The 23008-nt window shown below is 43.7% G+C and overlaps 1 protein-coding gene across 1 annotated transcript; it reads right to left on the bottom strand.

Annotated features, from left to right (window-relative positions):
- Window positions 1-260: 260 nt before the first annotated feature.
- On the bottom strand, window positions 261-21331 carry LOC311225287 (GTPase IMAP family member 8-like). Its single transcript, XM_084310508.1, has 4 exons — window positions 21212-21331; window positions 6588-7430; window positions 5761-6062; window positions 261-2397 (listed from the first exon to the last, which is right to left on the bottom strand). Exons 1-4 carry the CDS (start codon window positions 21228-21230, stop codon window positions 2017-2019), a joined length of 1545 nt encoding a protein of 514 aa, XP_084166634.1. The 5' UTR covers window positions 21231-21331; the 3' UTR covers window positions 261-2016.
- Window positions 21332-23008: the final 1677 nt, after the last annotated feature.

Raw genomic sequence — 23008 nt, 5'->3', positions numbered from 1 at the left:
GGCGCTGTCATACTCTGTACTGGGACTTGTGCATTGTAACAACATTATTATGTATCAACATCCATTTAGTTAGCTGTTCAATTAGGCATGTATGAACAAATGTGTGGCCATATAGTTGTGTACAGTTAACTATTCTTAGCTATTTCACATAGTTTGATTATTGTATATTGGACTTTGTCTTGTGTGTGTACTAGTTCAAGTCTCTGGTACTTTGTCATGTATACTTCTAATATTATATGTTATGATGTAAGTAGTGTGTGTGTGTGTGTGTGTGTGTGTGTGTGTGTGTGTGTGTGTGTGTGTGTGTGTGTGTGTGTGTGTGTGTGTGTGTGTGTGTGTGTGTGTGTGTGTGTGTGTGCGTGCGTGCGTGCGTGCGTGCGTGCGTGCGTGCGTGCGTGCGTGTGTGTGTGTGTGTGTGTGTGAAAAATAGCCTCTAGACCAGTGATTCCCAACCTGGGGTCCCAGGGGTCCGCCAGGGGGCGCAGGGGGTCCGCCAGACCACAGATGATTTGAGGTCTTTTTTTTTCTTCTTTTTTTTTTATAATTTTTTTCTTTCAGAGAAATATTTAATTAGCATATTTTATCAACAGAAGCATGAATAGTCTCTCCACTACAATAAAAAATATAGATAAATAAATAAACATCTAAACATGATTTTTGAACGTTAACAGTAGGCTACCGGGTAGCCGCTAAAACGCGAATCAGTTGACTGTATCACTTTCCGTAGCTAGCCTAGCAAGCTAGTTAACTTTCTCGGCTCGTCTGCAGTCAGCCGCCAGAGGCGAAAATGTGTGACAAACGAAAAGGAGATGACGGCAGCTCATCTGCAAAAAAAGTTAGGACCTACAGCAATCGCGAAAATTACATCACCATGGGCTTCACTGAGGGACTAGACAAACGACCTGAGTGTGTGATTTGTGGAGAAAAGTTGGCAAACTCGAGCCTGAAGCCCAGCAAGCTGAAGAGACATCAGGCGTCTAAGCACCCAGAAACCGTTGGGAAGGATCCGGACTTTTTTCGGAGGAAAGAACAGTCTCTCAAGGCGAATAAGCCCGTTGATGTTAGAGTAGCGTGGATCAGGGGTGGCAGTGATTTACAGAAGGCTACCGAAGCCTCCTTTGAGTGTTCGCTTTTCATTGCAAAAGCAAAGAAACCGCACAATATTGGCGAGCAGCTCATCAAACCAGCCTGCATCAAAATGGTTTAGAAACTGTGCGGCCCACAGGTGGCGGATAAACTAAAATCAGTACCACTCTCGAACAATGTAGTGAAAGACCGAATTGATAAGATGTTAAGTGATTGCGAGCAGCAGCTGTCAGAAAAGCTTAGAAAGGGTCCATTTGCCATACAACTTGATGAAACTACAACTGTCGCAGACGAGGCTGTGCTCATCGTTTATGTGCAGTATATCGAAAATGAGGATCTGAAGCAGGACATTCTCATGTCAGTCAACCTTACTACCACCACTCGAGGTGAGGATATTTTTACTGCAGTGGATTCTTACTTCATTCAACATAAATGCAAACCGTTCACCATTAGGGCCTGATTTGAGAGGATGAATACAGGATTTGAATATTGGCCAACATTTTGAAATACATATGGTGCAAGATGAGATTTGTTGATTGAAGGCACAAGTCAAAGAAGCATAGTGGGTCTAATTATGATGCATATGCATGTGTATAAGCAGTTTGTTATTAAAATGACAAAAAGAAGTATTAAAATGACAAAAAAAAAGTATTTTATTAGGAGGGGGGTCCAGGAATTTCATCAGAGATGTTTGGGGGTCCCTGGGGGAAAAAAGGTTGGGAACCCCTGCTCTAGACCCACAGAAGCTCTTTAGAGCTCGTTTTTAGAAAAGTAATGCACTTTTTTGTTTCAAATCTTTAATCCGATTATCATTTTCACTGTAACTGTAACAGTTATGTTACAATAAAAATTTATCCTGACACATATAATCTGTTACTTCCCAGCTGTTACTTCAAAGATAATCTCTCCTCAAAATACAGTCATTTACACTTAAAACAACCTCTCCTCGATCACCCTCTTCCTCTCCTTCAGCTCCTCCAGGCTGAAGCGTTTCGCCAAGCAGCGTTCCCCCCCATGGGAAGCCACCAGTCTGCTGACGCCTGAAAGCAGCTCCCTCACCTGCGGGTAGCTCAGAGCGTTCCTGAACTTCCTGACGTTCAGGACGTGGTAGCGGCTCCCGCACTTCCGGACGAAGTCCCGGAGACTGGCGTGGGCGCCGGACACGTACTCGTCGATATTCTGAACCCTGTGCCGGTGGTCGTCGTCATCGCAGCGCGTGAAGAGGACGATCGCGTGCTCCGTGAAATCCCTCCCGAAGATCTTCTGGATGTACCCCAACATCTCACTCTCTCCCTGCGTGAAGCGCCCCACCTGCACAGTGGGGAAGGCAGGCGGTGGTGGGAAGAGGTACAAGAGTTTCCAAGGCTCTAAACTGTTTTGCACACGTTAATTTAGCTTGGCAGTTATTGAGAGTTAAAGAGTTTGAATATCTCCTCCCGTGATGTCATCAGAGGACACAGAATCCTTGTTTTGCGTGGATTAGAGTTGTGTCGTTGAGGAAATAGAGATATATGGATTTCTATTCTTTCATCTACACACCATTTCATTGAGCTGTAATTAACACAACACAAGTATTTGGTGTCCTCTAATGACGTCACAGGAGGAGATATTAACTTTTTAACTCCCAATAACTGCCAAGCTAAATGAATGTGTGCAAAACAGTTTAGAGCCTTGAGATATGTGTGGGATTATGTGAAAAATAAATCTGTGTTGTTTTTCTGTGAAGTGCCCCTTTAAGTAAAAGTAGAAATATCCTGATCAAAATTATACTAGTAAAAGTAGAAGTATAGGTCCTCCACTCAGAATTTTACTTGAGAAGACTATGGTAGGAGTAAAAGTCCTCTAATCAAAGTTACTTTATTCCAATTTACTGACTAATTTGAACCATGTTATCATCATCTACAGTCGTTATAAACTGTTGTTTCAAGATGTGTACAAATATGTTTGTTTACAATTTTACTATCAAAACATAATTTCCTTGTGAAGGTTTCCCCACCTACCGCCACCCGGACAACCAGACACCACAGACAATCAACACCTTGAACTCGATGACATAAACCAAATAACGAACACAAATGGACTTCACATATTTCACCTAAACACAAACAGCCTGAGACCCAAACTGGCTGAAATCAGACATTTGTTTTTAAACGGTAAGGCTAACATATTGTGTTTCACAGAAACAAAACTCATCTGTACAGGATCCAGAGATTGAAATCGAGAGCTATTCAATAGTCAGGAGGGATAGAAACCAGTATGGAGGTGGCATCTGTGTGTATATTCACAAAGATACCAAATGTATCAACCGTACTGACCTTAACCATGACGAGATTGAAACTGTTTGGATTGAAATCTTATTTGAAAGGGCGAAATCAGTACTAGTAGGCACAATCTATAGACCGCCAGAACACAGTGGCTTCTATGACACACTTGATGGGTGTTTAGCTGGGGTGGAGGGCGTAAAAAAAAATCGTATTGGGGACTGGAACACGGACATGCTACGTAAAGCAGCACCCGTCTTCAATGCCTTCAGTAGGTTTTGTGATCTACACGGCCTCAGCCAGCTAATCACCCAACCCACAAGGGTATGTGAATCAACTCACCATTGACCTCATCCTGACCTCTGACAAGTCCAAGATCTCCAATAAATGGGTTATAGCATGCGGGTTAAGTGATCATTATATGATATTCTGTACCCGCAAAAAGCTACAGCAAAAGGCTGGCTGTCACAAAACAGTCACATCTAGAGACCTCAAAACCTACTCTAGCAAGGCCTTTAACCTTGAAGTGGAGAGCCTGGACTGGTCAGATGAGCTCAATGGTACTGTACACTGGTTGAAGAAACATGGCTTGGCTTCAAAACCAAATTTTCAACAATACTAAACAACATGGCCCCCCTAAGAACCACCAGGGTAAAAAATCGCGCTGAGCCGTAGATGCACACTGAAATACTGACCGCTATGAAAGCCAGAGACAAAAAATGCTCTGAGTTTCGTAAAAGTCAGTCAAAGCTTACCAAAAGCACAAGCAGTGAACTCCAAGCCCATGTGACTAGGGCTGCAACGATTAGTCGACATAATCGACGACGTCGATTATAAAAAATCGTTGACGAGAAATTGTTGCGTCGATTAGTCATAAAAAAAAAAAATTATTTAATTTTTTTTTTTTTTTTTTTTTGACTACCAAATTAGTCATTAGTTGCAGCCCTACACGTGACTGAACTCGAAAGAAACAGACTAAGAAATGACGTAAACTCCATGATCAAAACTGCTAAAAAAAACGGAGGAAAACAAAAATAAACCACGTGAACTTTGGAAATTACTCAATAATCAACTAGGCTGCAGTAAAAAACGTAAAACCAGGTTCTCAAACATAAACATAAAGACGGACAACACGCTCATCACAGACAAACTGGATGTAGCCAATTACTTACTTAAACACTTTCTTCACAAACATAGCCACAACACTGGTAAACAAACTATACCCTCCCACTCAGGGCATTATGGGGTAGAACACATAGTAGCATACTATAAGAACCTAGGCGTCCACAAAGACGACTTCAAACTGGAAATGGTAACTACAGATGAGGTACTCAAAAAACTGAGCGCCCTCCAACCGAACAAGGCCACTGGCCATGACAACATCCCCTCCAAATTCCTCAGACTCAGCAGCCGCCATCACCCCAGTCATCACACACATAATAAGCCTCTCCATAAAACAGGGACACGTCCCCAAGGACTTCAAAATTGCGAGAGTAACACCCCTGCACAAAAAGGGCAGCAAATTAGACCCAGGCAACTACCGCCCTGTTTCTATCCTTACATCCATCTCGAAAGTCATGGAAAAACTGTTATACGAACAGGTCGAAAAGTACCTAGCTGAAAAAGATCGAATCTACGAATTCCAATCTGGCTTCAGAACATCCCACTCCACTGACACATGCCTTCTCTATTTGAACGACCACATCAAACAAGAGGTGGACGCGGGCAAATACTGCGGCATGGTCATGCTGGACCTACAAAAGGCCTTCGACACTGTCAATCACACCATTCTGATTGACAAGCTAAAAGCAATTGGTTTTGATAGTCTATCAGTGAGCTGGATACAATCCTACCTGGAGGGGAGAGAACAGATGGTGGAGGTAAACGGTACCCTATCCCCCCCCCTCCCAGTGAGCTGTGGTGTTCCACAAGGAAGCATACTAGGACCGCTACTGTTCCTAATTTATGCAAATGACATGTCGTCAGCTTGTTCCTGTTTGCGGACGACTCAGCCCTGCTGGTCTCTGACAAGAACAAGTTACAGGTTGAAAAAACCCTCAGCTCGGAACTAGGCAAAATCTCCATATGGCTCGCCGATAACAAACTATCATTACACATGGGCAAAACAGAGTCCATTCTCTTCGGTTCAAATAACAAACTCAGCGAGACCGACGGCTTCTCAGTTACAGTGGGTGACAATATTGTCACAAGGAAACCCACCTCACCCCTGCCCACTTTGACAACCTAGGATGGCTTAGAGTAGACGACAGAGTACAGCAACTTGCAATGGGCGTGGTCTACAAGATACACTACACGACCAAGGTACCCATGTACATGTCAAAATACTCCCCAAAGGTCAGTGAATACCACGATCACAACACCAGAGGGATTTGGTGATTTAACCCAAACTCACCTGGAGCACCAGCAGGAAGACATGAGGTCCTGGCAGGGCCAGCGCCAGGCAGTCCTTCACCGCTTCCAGGTCCTCTACCCCGTCCTCGTCCCACAGCTCGGGGGTGTCCACCAAGACGACCCGCGTCCCCTCCGAGTACACCACCTTCCTCCCGCAAGCCAGGGTCGGCAGAGGGGCCTCTGGGAGCGGCTCACTGGTGGAATATTGATTACCTGCCCTCTGCAGGATGAGGTTCGTAGCGGAGGACTTCCCGCTGCCCGACAGACCCAACAGGACGATGGAGGTGTTCTTTGCGTCGTTGTCTGGTGCGGTCACAAAGTAATTGGTCCACATGGAAGAATAGCGAAGATGATGGAATATAAATTTTTTAAGATCAAGATCAAATGTGAAATGGTTGAATGGCAGGACAATACGAATTATTCCCTACATCTACATGCCGTTTCACTACAACAAAGATAAGCAAGCTACCTACTATATCTTTTTATAATGTGTTTTAATAACAGAACTATCGTTTTTTTAAAGTAGATATTTCATTATCAAATGTTAGTAAAAAGTTAGCCACATACACAGTTAAACTAAGGTTTCAGTTAAACTGAAATCACAGACAGTGTATATTTTGACTTGATAAGAGCACATTTAATAGTTGGTTCAAAGTTTCAAATGCACTCTTATAGAGTCAAATATACACTGATCTCCATAGAGAACATGTATAAGATAGGAATATTGGATAATGCACTGAGGGTGATGAACATCCATACCAATGTATAACTGTGTCGCCCCCTAGTGGAGAAGTCTTTAAGCATCAAGAGATCCATTCTTCATCTTACCACTGGAAGGGTTCATCTGCAGTTGCAACATGGCTCCGTGGCTCCTCACGGCCTCCTCCAGGCCTTCTCTCTTTGCTTCATGTTGCCTTCTATCCACCGCCTCCTCCTTTCTCTCCTCAGCATGTTTACACTTCAGCTCCTGCATCGCCCTCCCTCTGTTCTCCTCGTGGAGCTGGACCATCTGCTTGAAGGTCCGCTCTTTCTCCTCGGCCTCGTGGAGCTTCTGTTTCAGCATCTTCATGGCCGCGTCTTCCGTGTGTCTCCTCTTGGCCTCGCCGTGCATGTGGTCCGTGTAACCGCCGGCACCGTTTTCCCTCAGCATGTAGTCGTTCATCCCGACTAGCGCGTCGAGCGCGTCACCCGCCACGGACGATCCGGTGATGCGGCAATACCTTCCGTCACATGTATTAATCAACTCCATGAGGGCGTCGCCTAGCACCTCGACGACGGCCTCTCCCTCCAGGGAAAGGACGATGAGGAATTTGAAAGCCTCGAGGCCGAAGTTTGCCCGCAGCGTGTCCATGATTCTCCTCTCCTTCTTCGTGTAGCGCCCGCCCTGTATCAGCAGGAGGAAGGTGCCTGGGCCCTCGGTGCATGACCTGAAGCAGCTGTCCAACACCTGGCCGATTTCCTCCTCCGTCATGTCTTGTTTTAGAACAGCGCAGTGCAAGCTCAGTAATCTGTCATCTTTTTGCAGATCACAGACTTCACTGGGCCCCGCTGAACTGAGTGACAGTGGGTGATCTTCATCTGCAAACCTCTCCTGCAGTATGGACTTCAACGAGGCCCATCCCTCCTCTGTTGACAGAACCGTCATCATCTGTTTTGTTTCAGTTTTGCCATCTGCAAAGCGGACGGAGTAATTAGACCCAGTGAACGGCAGAAGGCAAATTGCGTGTTCATAACATTTACAAATACGTATACCCGATGCTCTCAGGACAAATCCATGCAAGCTCGCCACAGATTCAGCTGGGAGCACAAATATTACCCCACATGGGTACATCCAGAACAGAGCGTAACAGACACACACAGAATATGCTCCTGTGTAGACTACACATTTGTCCTCCATGTTGGAAGAAGCAACAGTTGCTATGTGTTCATAATAAGTGAGAAATATATAAACAAAAATACCGCCGAGAGAGAGAGAGAGAGAGAGAGAGAGAGAGAGAGAGAGAGAGAGAGAGAGAGAGAGAGAGAGAGAGAGAGAGAGAGAGAGAGGGGACAGTATAATAAGACACAGGGAATGACAATAGAGTAACTGGACACTGTACAGAACACAGAACAGCAACACAAGGGGGAACAAGCACTCGGCTGACAGAGAGAATTGTAGAGAGAATGGTAAGGGAGCGGGGATTAATCCTAGTCAAATGCTATGGAGTAGAGGTGGGTTTTGAGGCGGGATTTAAACGCACCACAGAGGGAGCAGATCTTATGTCTGGGGGAAGAACATTCCATATCCTGGGGGCCACTGCTACAAGCGAGCGGTCACCTCATCCGAGGGATAGTCAGGAGGGCCATGTTGGATGATCTAAGCGACCTGGGGGCTGAGTAGGGGGTTAGGAGGTCTGATATATACAGGGGGGCTATGCCAGTCATTGCCTTAAAAACAAAAAAGGAGGGATTTTTAAATCTATTCTCAGGGTGACAGGGAGCCAACGGAGGGAGGCCAGCACGGGGGTGATGTGTTCCCTCCTTTTGGTGCCAGTCAAGAGCCTTGCCGCTGAGTTCTGAACCAGCTGGAGACGGGATAAGGATGTTTGACTGATGCCTGGGAATTACAATAATCCAGACTTGAAGTGATGAACGCGTGAATAACTCTTTCTAGCTCTGGGGGGGGGGGGGGGGGGGGGGTAGGATGGGTTTAGCCGTGTTTGATTACAATCGGTGGCACACATCTTGAGTACTGGTGATCATGGCTTGGTGCCCATCAGATAGATACGAGGAATGCATACTTATGCATATTTATCTATTATTAAAGAGATTTGCACTACATGCATACCTCATTTGCAATCGCACCTTACCACAAAGTTTTGTATACCACACTGTTTACTGATTTTTACTACTTTAGGTTGTATATTGTATATGTATTGTATATTCCTCTTTACTTACTTTTTTTTACTTACTTTTGACTTACTTTTTTATTTTTTTGTATGAAGCACACTCTCAGGGGCTCATACAGAACCAAGCATTTCACCGTAAAGTATGTATATTTTATTGTGATATTTAATAAACAAACTTGAAACTTGAAAACTTGCACCGTGGAGGGTTCCCCTGCACCTCCAACAGGGGGCGTATGATCATATTAAATTAAGCAGATGCAGGAGGTATTGTACAGCCTTCCTGTAGCCCGTGGGCTGCAGCTGTCATGCCAGTGCAGGATGGATTGCGTTTCTGCGTAGATTAAAGAGGGCTTAATGAGGTTACTGCAAAAGATGCCATACCCGCTACCAAATTACTGGCAGGTCAAGGTGGATCCAAAACATACTGTAGGCCGAAAATAGCTTTCACTACTAGACAGGGGATTTTCTAGTTTAATGTCCTAAAGGCCGAAAATAGCTTTCACTACTAGACAGGGGATTTTCGAGTTTAATGTCCTAACAAGCTTTTGGTCTTTGTAATGCTCCTAGTACTGTTTTTTTAAAGATTAATGGAGGTGGTCTTGGCAGATTTACAGTGGATTACATGTTTGGTATACCTGGATGACAAAAGATTTGGAGCGCACATTCCAGGAACATCTCCATAGACTCACTAGACAAAGTTCTAAATGCTGTACAGCCAATTAGACCCAGTGAACAACAGAAAGCAAATTGCATGTTCATACATTTACAAATCTCTCAGGACAAATCCATGCAAGCTCGGCACAGATTTGGCTGGCAGTGCAAATAATAATAATGGGTACATCCAAAACAGAGCGCAACAGACACACATCCTCTGATGATGTGATGCTGACAAGAGAGGCCTTTCACAGAATGTATAGAATACCCGTTTGTCGTCCATGTTGGAAGAAGCAACAGTTGCTAAATGATGTACAGCCAACCTCAAAGTAAAACCAGCCAAGTGGTAATCTCTTTTCCACCCAAGTAAACTATCTCGGCCATGTTATCTCTGCACATGGAGCGCGGGCCGATCCAACTAAGGTGGAGTCTGTGCACGGTTGGCCTGTGCCAAGATCTCTCTTTTCTGGGGCTGAACTCTTATTATAATTAATCCCTTTGTGAGGGATTTTACAGATATAGCTTTACAGATATAGCCTGCCCAACGTTTCGATGGGGGGGGGGGGGGGGGATTGTCATCAGGCATTTATGCAGCTTAAGGCTAGATTGGTCACTGCCCTGGTTCTTACCCTGACCCCAAAAAGATACCAATGCCAGTAGTCTTGGAATTCGGGACAATCCTATCACAGGAAAGTGATGGGTTAGAGCGGGTCATGGCATACGCAAGCCGTGCATTAACTAAGGAGGAAAGGAAATGTGCTACCCTGAACAAGGAGTTGTAGCTGTGGTAACATTTACAAAGTACTTCAAACATTATCTCTGGTTAAGGGTTTACTCTTAGGACTGAACATGGTTCTTTACACTGGCTGCATCATAATTTCTACCTTCCTATTTAGACAGGACTGGTCCCACACCACTGGTTATGCATTTGACGGTAGAGGGGGAGGGGCCTAGTGTGGCAGACCAGTCATTGGGAGTGGCAGGGGAGTGAGCCACCTTGGAGTCAGATGTAGGGGTAGAGGATGAGCTAGATCAGGCTCAGCAGGATGATCCAGAGGTGTCTGGTAGGACATTCCTGAGAAAATCATCCGGTACACAGGAAGTGATGTGTTTTTTACGTCACTAGAAGCAACAGCAGTTTGTTTGGAGTGAATAGAGGACTAAGTCAGTCGCATGGATTTTCAAGATGGAAAGCAAGTCAATACAGTGCAAATACAGCAATGGTCAATGTAAATTGGGATGATAAAAAGCTAAGAAAAAACCTTAAACATATAACAGATCACTATAATCTAACTCAATTAATAGAGCAGTCCACAAGAATCACCAGCCACTAAGCAACCAGAATAGATTTACTATTCTCCAATAAAGTGGAAAGAATCACTAAAACATATAAGTACTTAACAGGCCTCTCGGACCACAATATAATTTTCTTTTCTAGAAAACTCTCAAAACACAGTTTCAGTCAAACTCAGCCCCAACCATTAATCACAACCATCCCAACGCATCTTCAGCATAGCTTTGAGGTTGCCCTACAAGGGCTTGAGTGGAATGAAATCTACACAAGTGATGATGTTGAAATGGGGTGTAATGTCTTGCGGTCTAAAATAAGAAAAGTAATGGAATCGTTCACCAGAAATAGAGGAAAGGGCAAAAAAATCACGTTTCCCTGGATAGATAACAAATGCAGAGGTCTAATGAAAAAAAGAGATATATTGCTTAAGCAAGCATTAAAGTCTGGCCTAACAACAAACAGGCAAAGGTTCTCCCATGCAGGAAACCTAGTCACCCACTTCTTAATAAGGAAGGCCGAAGCTAAATATTACATCTACATCATAGAGAGTGCTAAAGGAAACAGCAAAAAAGTCTGAGAGTACATAAACAAAATGACAGGGAAATACTATAAGCAGAATAACAACAATTTAGAACTAAAGATAGACAACATCCTGGTGAAAGATCCCTGCACTCTTGCTAGTAACCTAAGTACGTTCTTTCTAAACTCTGTTAGTGAAATCACACAGCTGTTTAAACCCTCCAAGTCTGTACCATGCCCTGTCCAAAATTACCTCCCCATCTTTAATTGGGAGGAAATCACTGAAACCGAGGTGGCAAATACTATTATATCACTTCATTAATTTATAGTTTATTTATACAGGAAAGGGTAAAAAGCCATTTCACAATGTACATTTAAACTGGCCTTTTAAAAACAAAATAGGCAGTTGGACTACATACAATCATATAAACGTTGTGCACAGCAAGGACAAACATGCATTCATAGCAGTCAATACAAAACAACAGTATCAACAAGATTAAGACCTAGGGAAGATTCGGATCAGTGAGTGCAGATGTTTTCTAGCATCAGATATTGTTTTTAGGCCTGTTTGAAGTGTGAGATGGAGGTTATTGCTCTGATGTGGAATGGGATCTCGTTCCAAATGTTGGTGTTTGTGTGGAAGAATGATCTTAGTCCATAATTACTTTTGTAAGCCGGTACTGGAATGAGTGCATGCATGTGAGATTGATCTGGTGATAGGTTCTTGACTTGTATTGTGTCTTGGGAGTAAAGCTGTGAGTGTTGGTGAAGTGTTATTTCTGAGCATAAAATAGAACTTAGTGGCTAGATTTTTTGTGTAGTTCTGAAAAGTTGTAGCAGAGGAGTGTGAGAGTGCACTGAAAGCATCCAAGGCCAAGGATGCTCATGGGCTTGATACAAACTTTCTAAAAACAAATGTTGACTCCCTGGTGACACCTATTACACACCTGGTTAATTTGTCCATTAGACAATGGGTCTCATTCACCAACGGACTTAAGACAAAACATTTGCTCTTAGGGCCATTTAAGACCTTTTCGGGCCAATTTTGGGATTCACCAACCGTCCCGTCTTGGATTTGGCCCTGACTAAGAGCAGGATTTAGGAAAAAAAGACTGAAAAGCAGTCTTAACTTGACAGACTGTTGTGCTCCGTGTTCTTAAGGGCTTTATTTGGGAGGAATCATAGTGATTGCTTCATGTCAACTCTACAGGCCTCCTTGGAATTAATTAATCATAATTTTAATAAATATGACAATATTTGTACGATAAAAAATTATGCATTTGATGTCGAAAAAATGTATAATATGGTTTAATCTGATCACAGGGCAGCTGGATTAACCATATCTGAACCAGCTATTTTGGACAAATGTATAATTACTTAATTACTCAGATATTCAAACACAATTATGCAATTATTGTGAAATGATTGAAAATAATAATTATTTAATGCCTTCTGTGTTACGAGGCTGGGGGGGAAAGTAGAACCCAATATGCGGATAGACCGGAGAGCCCCGAAACTGCGGAATGACAGGTGAATGGAGGAAACGGAGACGGCAGAATTCGTGTAGATAATGACTCTTTACTTGATGTTCACCAAGCACTACACGAAACAGACAATAACGACACAGCCTTGCTGGTACGATAACAAAAGACTTAGAGCACAAACAAACGAAAGTAAATGGTGCAAACCAACTGACACTAGAACAATAAACTGGAGAAACGTAAAACAAACAGGCAACAACAAACACTACACTTACTAGAAAACCAAGGGAGAGCAACGACGTGGGCAGGAAACAGGTAACAGGAGGAAATTACGCCACAACGAGGAGAGGGAGACACACACATATATACCCTGACTAATTAACATTGGCAACACCTGGCCAGGCCAGTCTAACACAATATTAACAAACTAAACACAAGCAAAGATTACAACAACACCAGACAGGAGAGAACATCACACCAGGGAAGAAAACAACAACAATGACAACACACACCACGAAATCACATTAATCATACTATTAATTATATGAATTACATTAGTCAGCATGTTTAATGTGCCAGCCTGCACCATCTGCTGGTGACCACTAGAGGGTGGTATGAGACCATTGAAAGGAGGTAGAGAGTGTCCAGTGTTATTGTTCTCCTTAACCCAGGCCCCCAAGGACCTGGGATCGTTACAGTGTCCAGTGTTTTTTTTTTATCCACTTTTTCTCCCATTTTCTATATTTTCTCCCATCCCAATTTCGTATCATCCAATTCAACCCTCCCCTGTCACGAACGCTGTTTCTTGCCTCCCACAAGCCGGCTGCAATGTGGACTAAGTCATACATAGCACAAGTCCCCTCCGGTACTTGAGGTAACAGCAGTCGCATCTTTTCACCTGCGCAGCTCGATCTCTCAGTGGCGAGGAGTAACGCGTGGGAGGCTCACGCTGCCCCCGACACTTCCTGATTCTACTGCGCAGGCGCACCAACCGACCTGTAGGAGTTGCTGTCCACAACGCCCGATCCCCACCCATCAGTTTCCCACCCCCTAATACGGCCAATGTGTATTAGTACGAACGACCAGCTAAACTGAAAGCAATGTGGAGCGCTGGGATCGAACAGGCTACAGTGTCCAGTGGCATTTGTATTTCTTATTTGTTAAATATCTGTTTTATTGATTAATTATACATTTGAAAGAATGCAGGTTATAGCCAACATGCAATATATCTCATTGATTGGTACAATGGGACAGACATTTGTCGTTTTATATAGCTATAACCTGCATTCATTAATCAATAAAACAGATATTTAAATACACTATGTAGCCTATACTATACCAACACTGCAAATGACAGTGGATAAATAAATAAGAACTAAAGCTAATCGCGTGGATATATCTATAGTGGAATTCAATAGACTGCATTAATATTCCATAAGTCTTGTTGCAATGCACACACACGCACACTGTATAGCATATCCTGTGTATGTGTATAATGAATGAACAGTAGGCTTATATTACTCTAATTATTTGTTTCTAGGGCTGTCCCCGACTAAGGATTTGGATAGTCGACTTTGATTGGCCGAAATTAGCCGATAGTCGCTATTAGTGTACAATGTACAGTCGCCCCCTCCCCACCCACTCAACCCCACCTCACCTACCCAACCTCCTCCAATATACAGTTTCTACGTCAAATGTATATACTCTCGTTTCTGGACTCTTTTTGTATCACAAACAGTACTGTATTTGCAAATCTGGTATGTCATAAATGTATTGATGTAGCAGTACTGTCTATCTGTATGTCGTGTATGTCATATATGATATGATTAATTGAAAATGGGGCACCCTGATGTAAACAAGACGAAAGTATTTCTCTGGTCTGCATCCCCTTAACAATTGTATGTATTGAGCTGTACTGTACTGTACCCATTCTGCAATCTGTTAATAAAGTTTTCAATCAATCAATCAGTCTAGTGCAGGGGTCTCAAACTTGCGGCCCGCGGGCCAATTGCGGCCCGCTGGATGATATTTTGCGGCCCCCTACATAATTTATTTTATGAGTTTAAAAAAATAAACGTAATTTTGTTTATTATTATATATTTTTTTTTACAATACAAATCTTAGTCAAACCTTTAGTATTATGGATATTAAACATGCTGGCAGAGTACATGCATCCATGTTGTTGTGAACATTTTAATTAAATAAAGAAATTCCCTATCCATAGTCGCCGTGGGAAAGAATAAAATATAAAATAAATAAATAAACCAACAGGAAACAAACAATATTTTCTTTTAGGCCTAATAAAATAATGTATGACTGAAGTGATGGAGACCATGTTTGAAGGCAAACAAAAGCAAATCCTCCTCAGATAGCACAGCAACCAGAATAACTGAAATACTGGCTGGTGATTTGATTAAACAGCTTTGTGATAGAATAAAAAAATGCACAGTGCATTTCCATAGCTGTGGATGAGTCCACTGACACCACTGAGAAGCCTATGTTCTGAAGAACCGTTCATGTTCTGAAGAACTGTTCATGTTCTGAAATGTTATTGCTAAAGATTGAGAAGATTGGATCAGTTGTACTTTTTTTTGGAATACTTGAAACCCTTTTTTGTGGAATATTTGATGCGGCCAAGCCTCACCCAGACTCTACCTCCAGCGGCCCCCAGGTAAATTGAGTTTGAGACCCCTGTGTGATCATTAGATGGGTGAAATCCTCTTCCAGTGCCTCTGTGCCTGTTTTCTTAGGCAGTTAGCCTCTGGTATGCGTGCCATTAGCGTTAGCCACACTTCTAGGCCTCTTTTCTTTTGGAAAGAATGATAAAAAAAAAGAAAAAAAAAAGAAAATGATAGTAATTTTTATTAAAATTGTTTGCATTCGACTAAGAGGTTGGCAGTCGACTACGGCTCATTTCGATCGATTAGTCGACTATTCGACTAATAGGGGTCAGCCCGTTGTTTCATTCGGATTTAGTAGATACTATATGCTCTGCCCTATACGTACAGTAAGTACAGTACACATATTAAGGCCGCCAGAGTCGGGCATACCATGAGCGGACTGGTGGCAGCGCAGTATCTGTGATCTCCTAATAAAACAAGTCATTTGAATAATATAAGCCTACGCGTTCATTCATTACGCACGTCATAGACATACAGTACTGCGGCTACAAGCAGGTGGCCACGAGCTGTATATAATGATGACAATACATTAATCTAATCTAATTTTGATCGGTCGCAAATCGCTTCTGCTACCTATATCGGCCACCATTTCCACACGGCTGCATCATCAGTTGCATTATAATGAGCTGGACAGGTGTGTCTAACTCTTGATGTCATACTTTTCGCGGTTTCATTTGCACACGGCACAGAGCCTGGCTTTATAAGGAGCTGCCAGAGGTGTGTCTGTATGCAAATTAACTAAAGGAGAATGTGCGTTCATGTTTGTCAATGAGTGACATTCCTCATTGGCGGCATCCCAGCTGGGAAACGTTTTGATCACTTAAGAAGCCGCCTATTCTCGGTCCTTGCCCCACAATGGTGGAATGAACTACCCACCCCAGTTAGGACAGCCGAATCCCGTCCAATCTTTCGCCGTCGACTAAAGACTCACTTCTTCAACCATTATCTGAAATGATAATAAGAAAAAAAAAGAAAAAAAAATCTAACCCTGACTAACCTTACTGTCATGCACTTGTCCTAATAAACTAACCTACTGTAACACGCAACACTTTGATAAACATTGTTACTCAGCTGATAGAGTTGTACCCTTCTTGCTGTCTTGTCGTACAGAACTTGTAAGTCGCTTTGGATAAAAGCGTCAGCTAAATGACTAAATGTAAATGCAAATGTAAGACAGCTTCTCCACGCGTTCCTGATTATGGGTGTACTTGTCTGTGATTTGGTCTTAGTCGGTTCCAAGATGGTTGCCCTAAGAGAAATCTTTTGGCAATGTTTGTGAATGAGACCCAATGTACTGTCCCATCTCAGTGGAAGGTTGCAGTAATAACACCAATCTTCAAATCTAGCACCAAAATGGACATATCAAATTATAGACCCATAAGCATCTTACCAGTGATCTCAAAGTGGCTGAAAAGTGGATTGTTAAATCCATTATTAAACATCTCTAGATAAAGGTCACACCCCACTACATCCTATGCAGTTTGGGTTCCGGGCCTTCCACTCCACTGAGTCGGCAAACTGCCTTTTCACTGAAAGGGTGAAGTGTGCTTTGGACAAAGCCCCCTGCGCAATGGCGGTGTTTCTGGACTTCAAAAAAGCCTTTGGCTCCGTCAGTCACCAAGTCCTCCTATCCAAATTATCGCATTTAAATTTCCCCCCAGAGGCTATAAAGTGGTTTAGCTCAAATTGATCCAATAGGGAACAGTGTGTAAGTGTTAACGGTCAAGTCTCCTTACCACACTTGCTCAGTTGGTGTCCCCCAGGGATCAAAACTAGGACAAATTCTGTTCTCTCTGTTTATAAATGATCTACCTGATGTGTGTAACAGTGTACAGATGTATGCAGATGATGCTGTCATATTTACCCATGGCAAAAGCTATGCAGAAGTGTCAACGGTCTTAACTTCTGTCTTGACCAGTGTTCAGGACTGGCTCATAGACTCATGTCTGCTCTTGAACGCAAAAAAGACAGTGTGCATGGCTTTTTCCAAAAGATCAGTTGTGTTAGTCATCAAATGTGTTTCTGGGAAATTCTGGGCTGGGTTTAGGCAATACTTAGAACAGATTACATAGTAGGTTGACGATGTAGGCTATTATTGAAGCTCCCTTTTGTCTTTCTGATGGGTATATATTGCAATGAATGATACTGTAAATGTTATTAGTTGCTCTTTGAAGAGAAAAGATGTAACGTTAGATATTTATTTGTTTGGTGTAGAAGTATGGGCACCTGTTAGACGGGTGTAACTGGGTTTACAAAATTCTCAAAATGTGTAAAAAAGAAAAAACTGAATTTGTTGAGGTCCTAGTCTGGGGGAGGGGAGGGGGGGTCTGGCCTAGAGGATATTTTTTTTCTTTTTTTATATATTGATTTTTTTTTAATGGGGGGGGGTGGTTTATTTTGTATCTATTTTTCTGTAACTCGGGGAGGGGGGAGGGGGGGCAGTTGGCAGCATTTCCTTTTGTATGGTTGTTGAACTGTTGAACTGATGCTGTAAAACTGAAAAAAAATAAAAATACCAATAATATTGTTTAAAAATAATATGTGTTTCTGGGTGGGGAGGAACTTGAACTTGTGTCAGAGTGCTATAGAAATAAAGATGACTTGACTTGACTTGACGAGGATGAGTTATTTCATCATGGGGGGGAAGAGTGTGTTAAACCTGTTGTTGGATGAGACTTTTGTGAGGGGTGTTGCACAACCATGAACTGATTGTCTATAGTCCACTGCACTTCCGCGTTACATTGAGCTCATGGGAGAGAGAGCAGGGGGAGAAAATGAATGAATGTGGATGAGAGCCTTGACATTAAGTGGTTGTAGCTATGGCTGTGGGGGTTCTGGAGACATGATCCAAAAAACGTTTATACGCCTGAGTCTCCTGATCAACTTGGGACTGGTCTCTCCGTATTCAGGAGACTCAGGCGTATAAAACTATATTGGATCATCATGTCTCTCACACCCCTACAGTTATTTCAGTTGTTGCGGAAGAGCAGTGCAGATCAAGTCAAGTCAAGTCAAGAGATTTATTTGTCACGGCATACAAGTATACAATGAAATGCGGGTGGTCTTGCCCGCAACGATGTGCAAATAACATATAATAGAATCAACATTGTGCAATAAACAAGTACCATTGTGCAGTAAACAAGTAACATGTTAGGGCATATCGGTATATGTACATACGTTATTTACAGAGCATGGAGGACATACTGGGTCCTTTGGTAGTGTCTTTCTGTACATGCTAATTTATACAATCTCCGGTTATACTATACTATTTTTAAAGTGACCCTTCTTGGTGGCCATAAGTGTGGGCGTGTGCCGCATGAGTGTGTGCCTGCTCATGTTAAAGTGGCTGCTAGTGTGTGAGCGTGTACAGTGAGTGTGTTGTGCGTGTGCTCATGTGTGCTTGTGTGTGGAGAGTTCAGTGTTCAGGGCTCTGATGGCCTGGGGGAAGAAGCTGAGCCGAAGTCTCTCTGTCCTAGCAGCTGGTGTTCGCAGGCGTCTGCCTGACCTGAGCAGCATGAACAGGCTGTTGTTGGGGTGGTGTGGGTCTTTCATTATTCTGCAGGCTCTAGATTTGCACCTCTTGTTGTATAGAACCTGCAGGGGTGGTAGTGCAATACCCGTGGTATGCTTGGCTGAGCGCACCACTCTCTGTAGGGCCTTCTTGTCCTGTGCCGTGCTGTTTCCATACCAGGCAGTGATGTTTCCAGTCAAGATGCTCTCTACAGCTCCGGAGTAGAAGGACTGGAGTATCTTCCCAGATACTGTGAACTTCCTTAACTGTCTCAGGTGGTAGAGGCGTTGCTTCGCCTTTTTTACGACTGAGTCTATGTGTGTTGTCCATGTCAGATCCTCTGCGATGTGGACCCCCAGGTACTTAAAGCTGCTCACCCTGTCCACGGTAGCCCCGTTAATCCTCAGTGGTGTGTGTGTCTCCTGCTGTCCTCTCCTATAATCCACAATCAGCTCCTTGGTTTTACCAATGTTCAGGAGCAGGCTGTTGTCCTGGCACCAGCGTTCCAGTACCTCAACCTCCTCCCGGTAGGCCTTCTCATCGTTGTCCGAGATCAGCCCCACCACCACTGTGTCGTCCGCAAACTTCACTATGGAGTTGGAGCTGAACTTGGCCACACAGTCATGTGTGTATAGTGAGTACAGCAGGGGGCTCAGAACACAGCCCTGGGGGGACCCGATGCTCAGGGTGATGGTGTTGGAGGTCTGACCCCCCACCCTGACCGCCTGGGGCCTTTCACTCAGAAAGTCCAGTATCCAGGCGCTCAGAGCGGAGCTCAGACCTAGCTCGATCAGCTTGTCCACCAGTCTGGTGGAGACTATAGTGTTGAACGCTGAGCTGTAGTCAATGAACAACAGTCTCACATAGCCCCCCTTCTGACTGTCCAGGTGAGAGAGGGTGCTGTGCAGTACTTGGGAGACTGCATCGTCAGTGGACCTGTTTGGCCTGTATGCAAATTGCATAGGGTCCATATCACTGGGGAGGGAGGCACAAATGTGATCCTTGATCAGCCTCTCGAAACATTTCATGGCCACAGAGGTGAGTGCCACCGGTCTGTAGTCATTGAGACCTGCTGGGGAGGGTTTCTTTGGTACAGGGATAATGGTAGACATCTTGAGGCAGGCAGGGACCACTGACTCCTTCAGGGATCGATTAAATATGGTGGTGAACACAGGGGCTAGCTGGTTAGCACAGGACTTAAGTATGCGTCCTGTTATTCCATCTGGGCCAGCCGCCTTCCTGGTGTTCACCTGCATAAATGCTCCTCTCACACTGTGTACCGTCAATGAGAGAGCGTCCCCGCCCCCCCGCGGATGCCCCCCCCCCCTGTGAGCTTGTGAACTTGGGGGGGCAAGGTGTCGTCCGCAGCTTGCAGTGCTCCCGGCGATGGAAATATAGCCCATTCGGGGAGTCGTTTGAGAATCAGGATGAGAGACTAGTCGCCTCCTTTAGTTAGAGAGGGCCTGGGACTTTAGTAAGAGAGGGCCGGGGACTTCGTTCTCCAGTTCCATTTTCCAGTGTTCGGCCTGTTGCCGTGCGCCATCTGCCCGACCGAAGGCATCGTTCTCCCGGGGAGTCGGGCGGTGCCACAAGCTCAGGGGGAGGGTCTCGCCAGCAGGGATGAGTTGAGTGTTTTAACCCTTATCATTCATTCATGTTTAGCGTATGTGTAATCATTATATCTCTTCCCCACCCTTTGTTACTGTACGGTTTTGGTTGGGGTTTCTGTCCACTGCCCCTTTATAGGAGTGTGAATTATGGGTGTTTAGTATGTAGCCTCTAGTGTGACATACTGGGGCTTGCTGTGTATCCACATGCACCGTGTGTATCCACATGCACCGCGTGTATCCACATGCACCGCGTGTATCCACATGCACGTGGGCTTCCACATCTTATTCTGGAGTGATGTGCCGAATTTAATCACCTGTTTTGTAGTGGTTCACCTAATGGCAGCCTCAATGTGTCTTTTTACCCTGCCCATACCTGTACCTCCCCTCCCCCATGCTGCTATAATGCCCGAATTTCATAAAGAAGTATACATTTTCTAATATAATTGTATCTATTATTTTTCTACTCCTAACTGGGTTGTGTTGCATGTGTTCAGCCTCTGACAGAGCCCTTATCGGGCTGGTTTACTACAATATGTTAGATCTACATAGGCACAATAAATAAGACATAGGCACAATAAATAAGAATAAACAATAAGAATCAGTGGTCGGAGATCATACTTTTAAATGCAGAAAAAGAAGGAAGAACCTTCAGCTTCAGAGTCAGTTGGAGGGCATTCCAGGTGTTGGATAGTATAACATTTACAATATAACATGTGGATAATATAACATGGATAATATAACATTTACAAATGAAATCAAAACCTGACAATATGAATAACAACAGGCTAGTTATACAAACAAACAAAAACACTCTTACTGTTCTCCATCTCTGCCATTGAGGTGTGGTTTTGTCTTGTCAGCTCCCAGTAGCCTCTTAAAACTGGATTATCTGGAGTAAAGGGAGTTAAATAGAAGATGCTTCCTGCTACTGTGTGTGTTCGACAACATGTGACAGCGTTGACTCCAAGAAGTACATTCCACTGTCCTGTCTGTGATCAAACAACTTTTCTCTTCCTCATAGCCTACCTCATACGGGCCAGCCCTAGCATTTCAGCAGCTCTAGGCGAGATTCTGATAAGCACCCCTTGCGTGCGGCCGCTGAAACAGTCTTAAGCACGGGCGGAGGGCTGTCTTAAATACTTCAAAGCTTTGTTCGATGGGCACGGTATTCGAACGGGAAAATAAAATTCGAAAAAAATAAAATAAAATAAAGAAATAAAGAAATTATTATTATTATAATTTCTTTTCTGCAAAATCTTGCGCCTCCAATGCAACGGACGTCATACGCCTCATTAACTCCGCCTCTCTTTGTTAACTACAACAAGATGGAGATTCCTCATTTACTCCTCTCTGTATTGAATACAACTTGCTGCTTTTATAAAGCCTCAAATGACGGCTTACAACAGTGGCGGCCGGTGGGTATTCGCCACTAGGGGCGCTATACCAAATATTTTGTACAGTACAGTACAGTACCACGCAACACTCATGGCAAGACGTGAGCGATTCGACTCACGCTCACGGCAATGAATCGGCTCTTATGAACGAGTCGCTCAGCTGTTACTACAACAACACACAACCAGTCAAATAAAGTATAGTCTAGACTCTAATTCACAACTTGAAACACAATATATAAATAGAAAAGTTAGAAACAAAACTCGCCCGTCTACAAACACAGGCAGATCTCTCCCTCTCTCCTTCTCTCTCTCACACACAGCGCGACGTGGAATCGATTCGTTACACAATCAGACCTATTATATACCAAGAATAACTTCAGTATGAGTACAGGGCTGTACACATATTTTGCATATTGTTAAACGAGCCAAGGCTAGCTATTAAACTATCGATATGAATCGAAAATCTGGGACCCTGATGTAAACAAGACAAACGTCTTTCTCTGGTCTGCATCCCCTTAACAATTGTGTGTATTGAGCCGTACTGTATTGTACCCATTCTGCAATCTGTTAATAAAGTTCTCATTCATTCATTCATAGTCTTGTGTTATAAAATAAATAAACAATCAGCAATGTCTCGCTTCATGAATGGCCAGCAGTAGTACTGCTCCTAAAAAAAACTATTTACAAGCGTTAACGTTAAGCAGAGAGAGAGAGAGAGAGAGAGAGAGAGAGAGAGAGAGAGAGAGAGAGAGAGAGAGAGATTTCTTCAACCTCGAACCTAAATTCCTTAGCAACCCGTGTTACCAAGTAAACAAATCACGGAACGATAGCCTAGTACTACTAACGTTAGCTCCCAGAACGATAGCCAGTTAGCCCGCACCAGCCTAGTACTACTAACGTTAGCTGCCAGAACGATAGCCAGTTAGCCCGCACCAGCCTAGTACTACTAACGTTAGAGAGAGAGAGAGAGAGACTCACTGTTTAGTTGAAACGTCCAGGGCAGGAGAGCTTGATAAACGTGTATAATCCGCCATATAGCTTGTTAGCCAAGTGTTAGCTCAGCTGAGCTCGTGACGTTAGCACAACACTCAACAAGTACAGTGTGATAAGAACTACCTCCTCCTGGCGCGAGAAATGCGGCTATGGAAAAAAACTGGCATCGCGTCGGCCAATCAGAGAGCGTCTCCGCGAAATGCGGCTATGGAAAATTCTTCACGGAA

The sequence above is a fragment of the Notolepis coatsorum genome (assembly GCF_963971535.1).
Source record: "Notolepis coatsorum genome assembly, chromosome: 3".
NCBI classification, from domain to species: Eukaryota; Metazoa; Chordata; class Actinopteri; order Aulopiformes; family Paralepididae; genus Notolepis; species Notolepis coatsorum.
Note: the sequence above shows the minus strand (reverse complement) of the source record. Positions and strands in the feature narration are given on the sequence as shown.

Coding starts and splice junctions, on each gene's coding strand:
- LOC311225287 (XM_084310508.1), bottom strand. Junction 6,063..6,587: donor GCAGATGAACCCTTCCAGTG/GTAAGATGAAGA, acceptor TGACCGCACCAG/ACAACGACGCAAAGAACACC. Junction 2,398..5,760: donor TCTTCCTGCTGGTGCTCCAG/GTGAGTTTGGGT, acceptor CCCACTGTGCAG/GTGGGGCGCTTCACGCAGGG.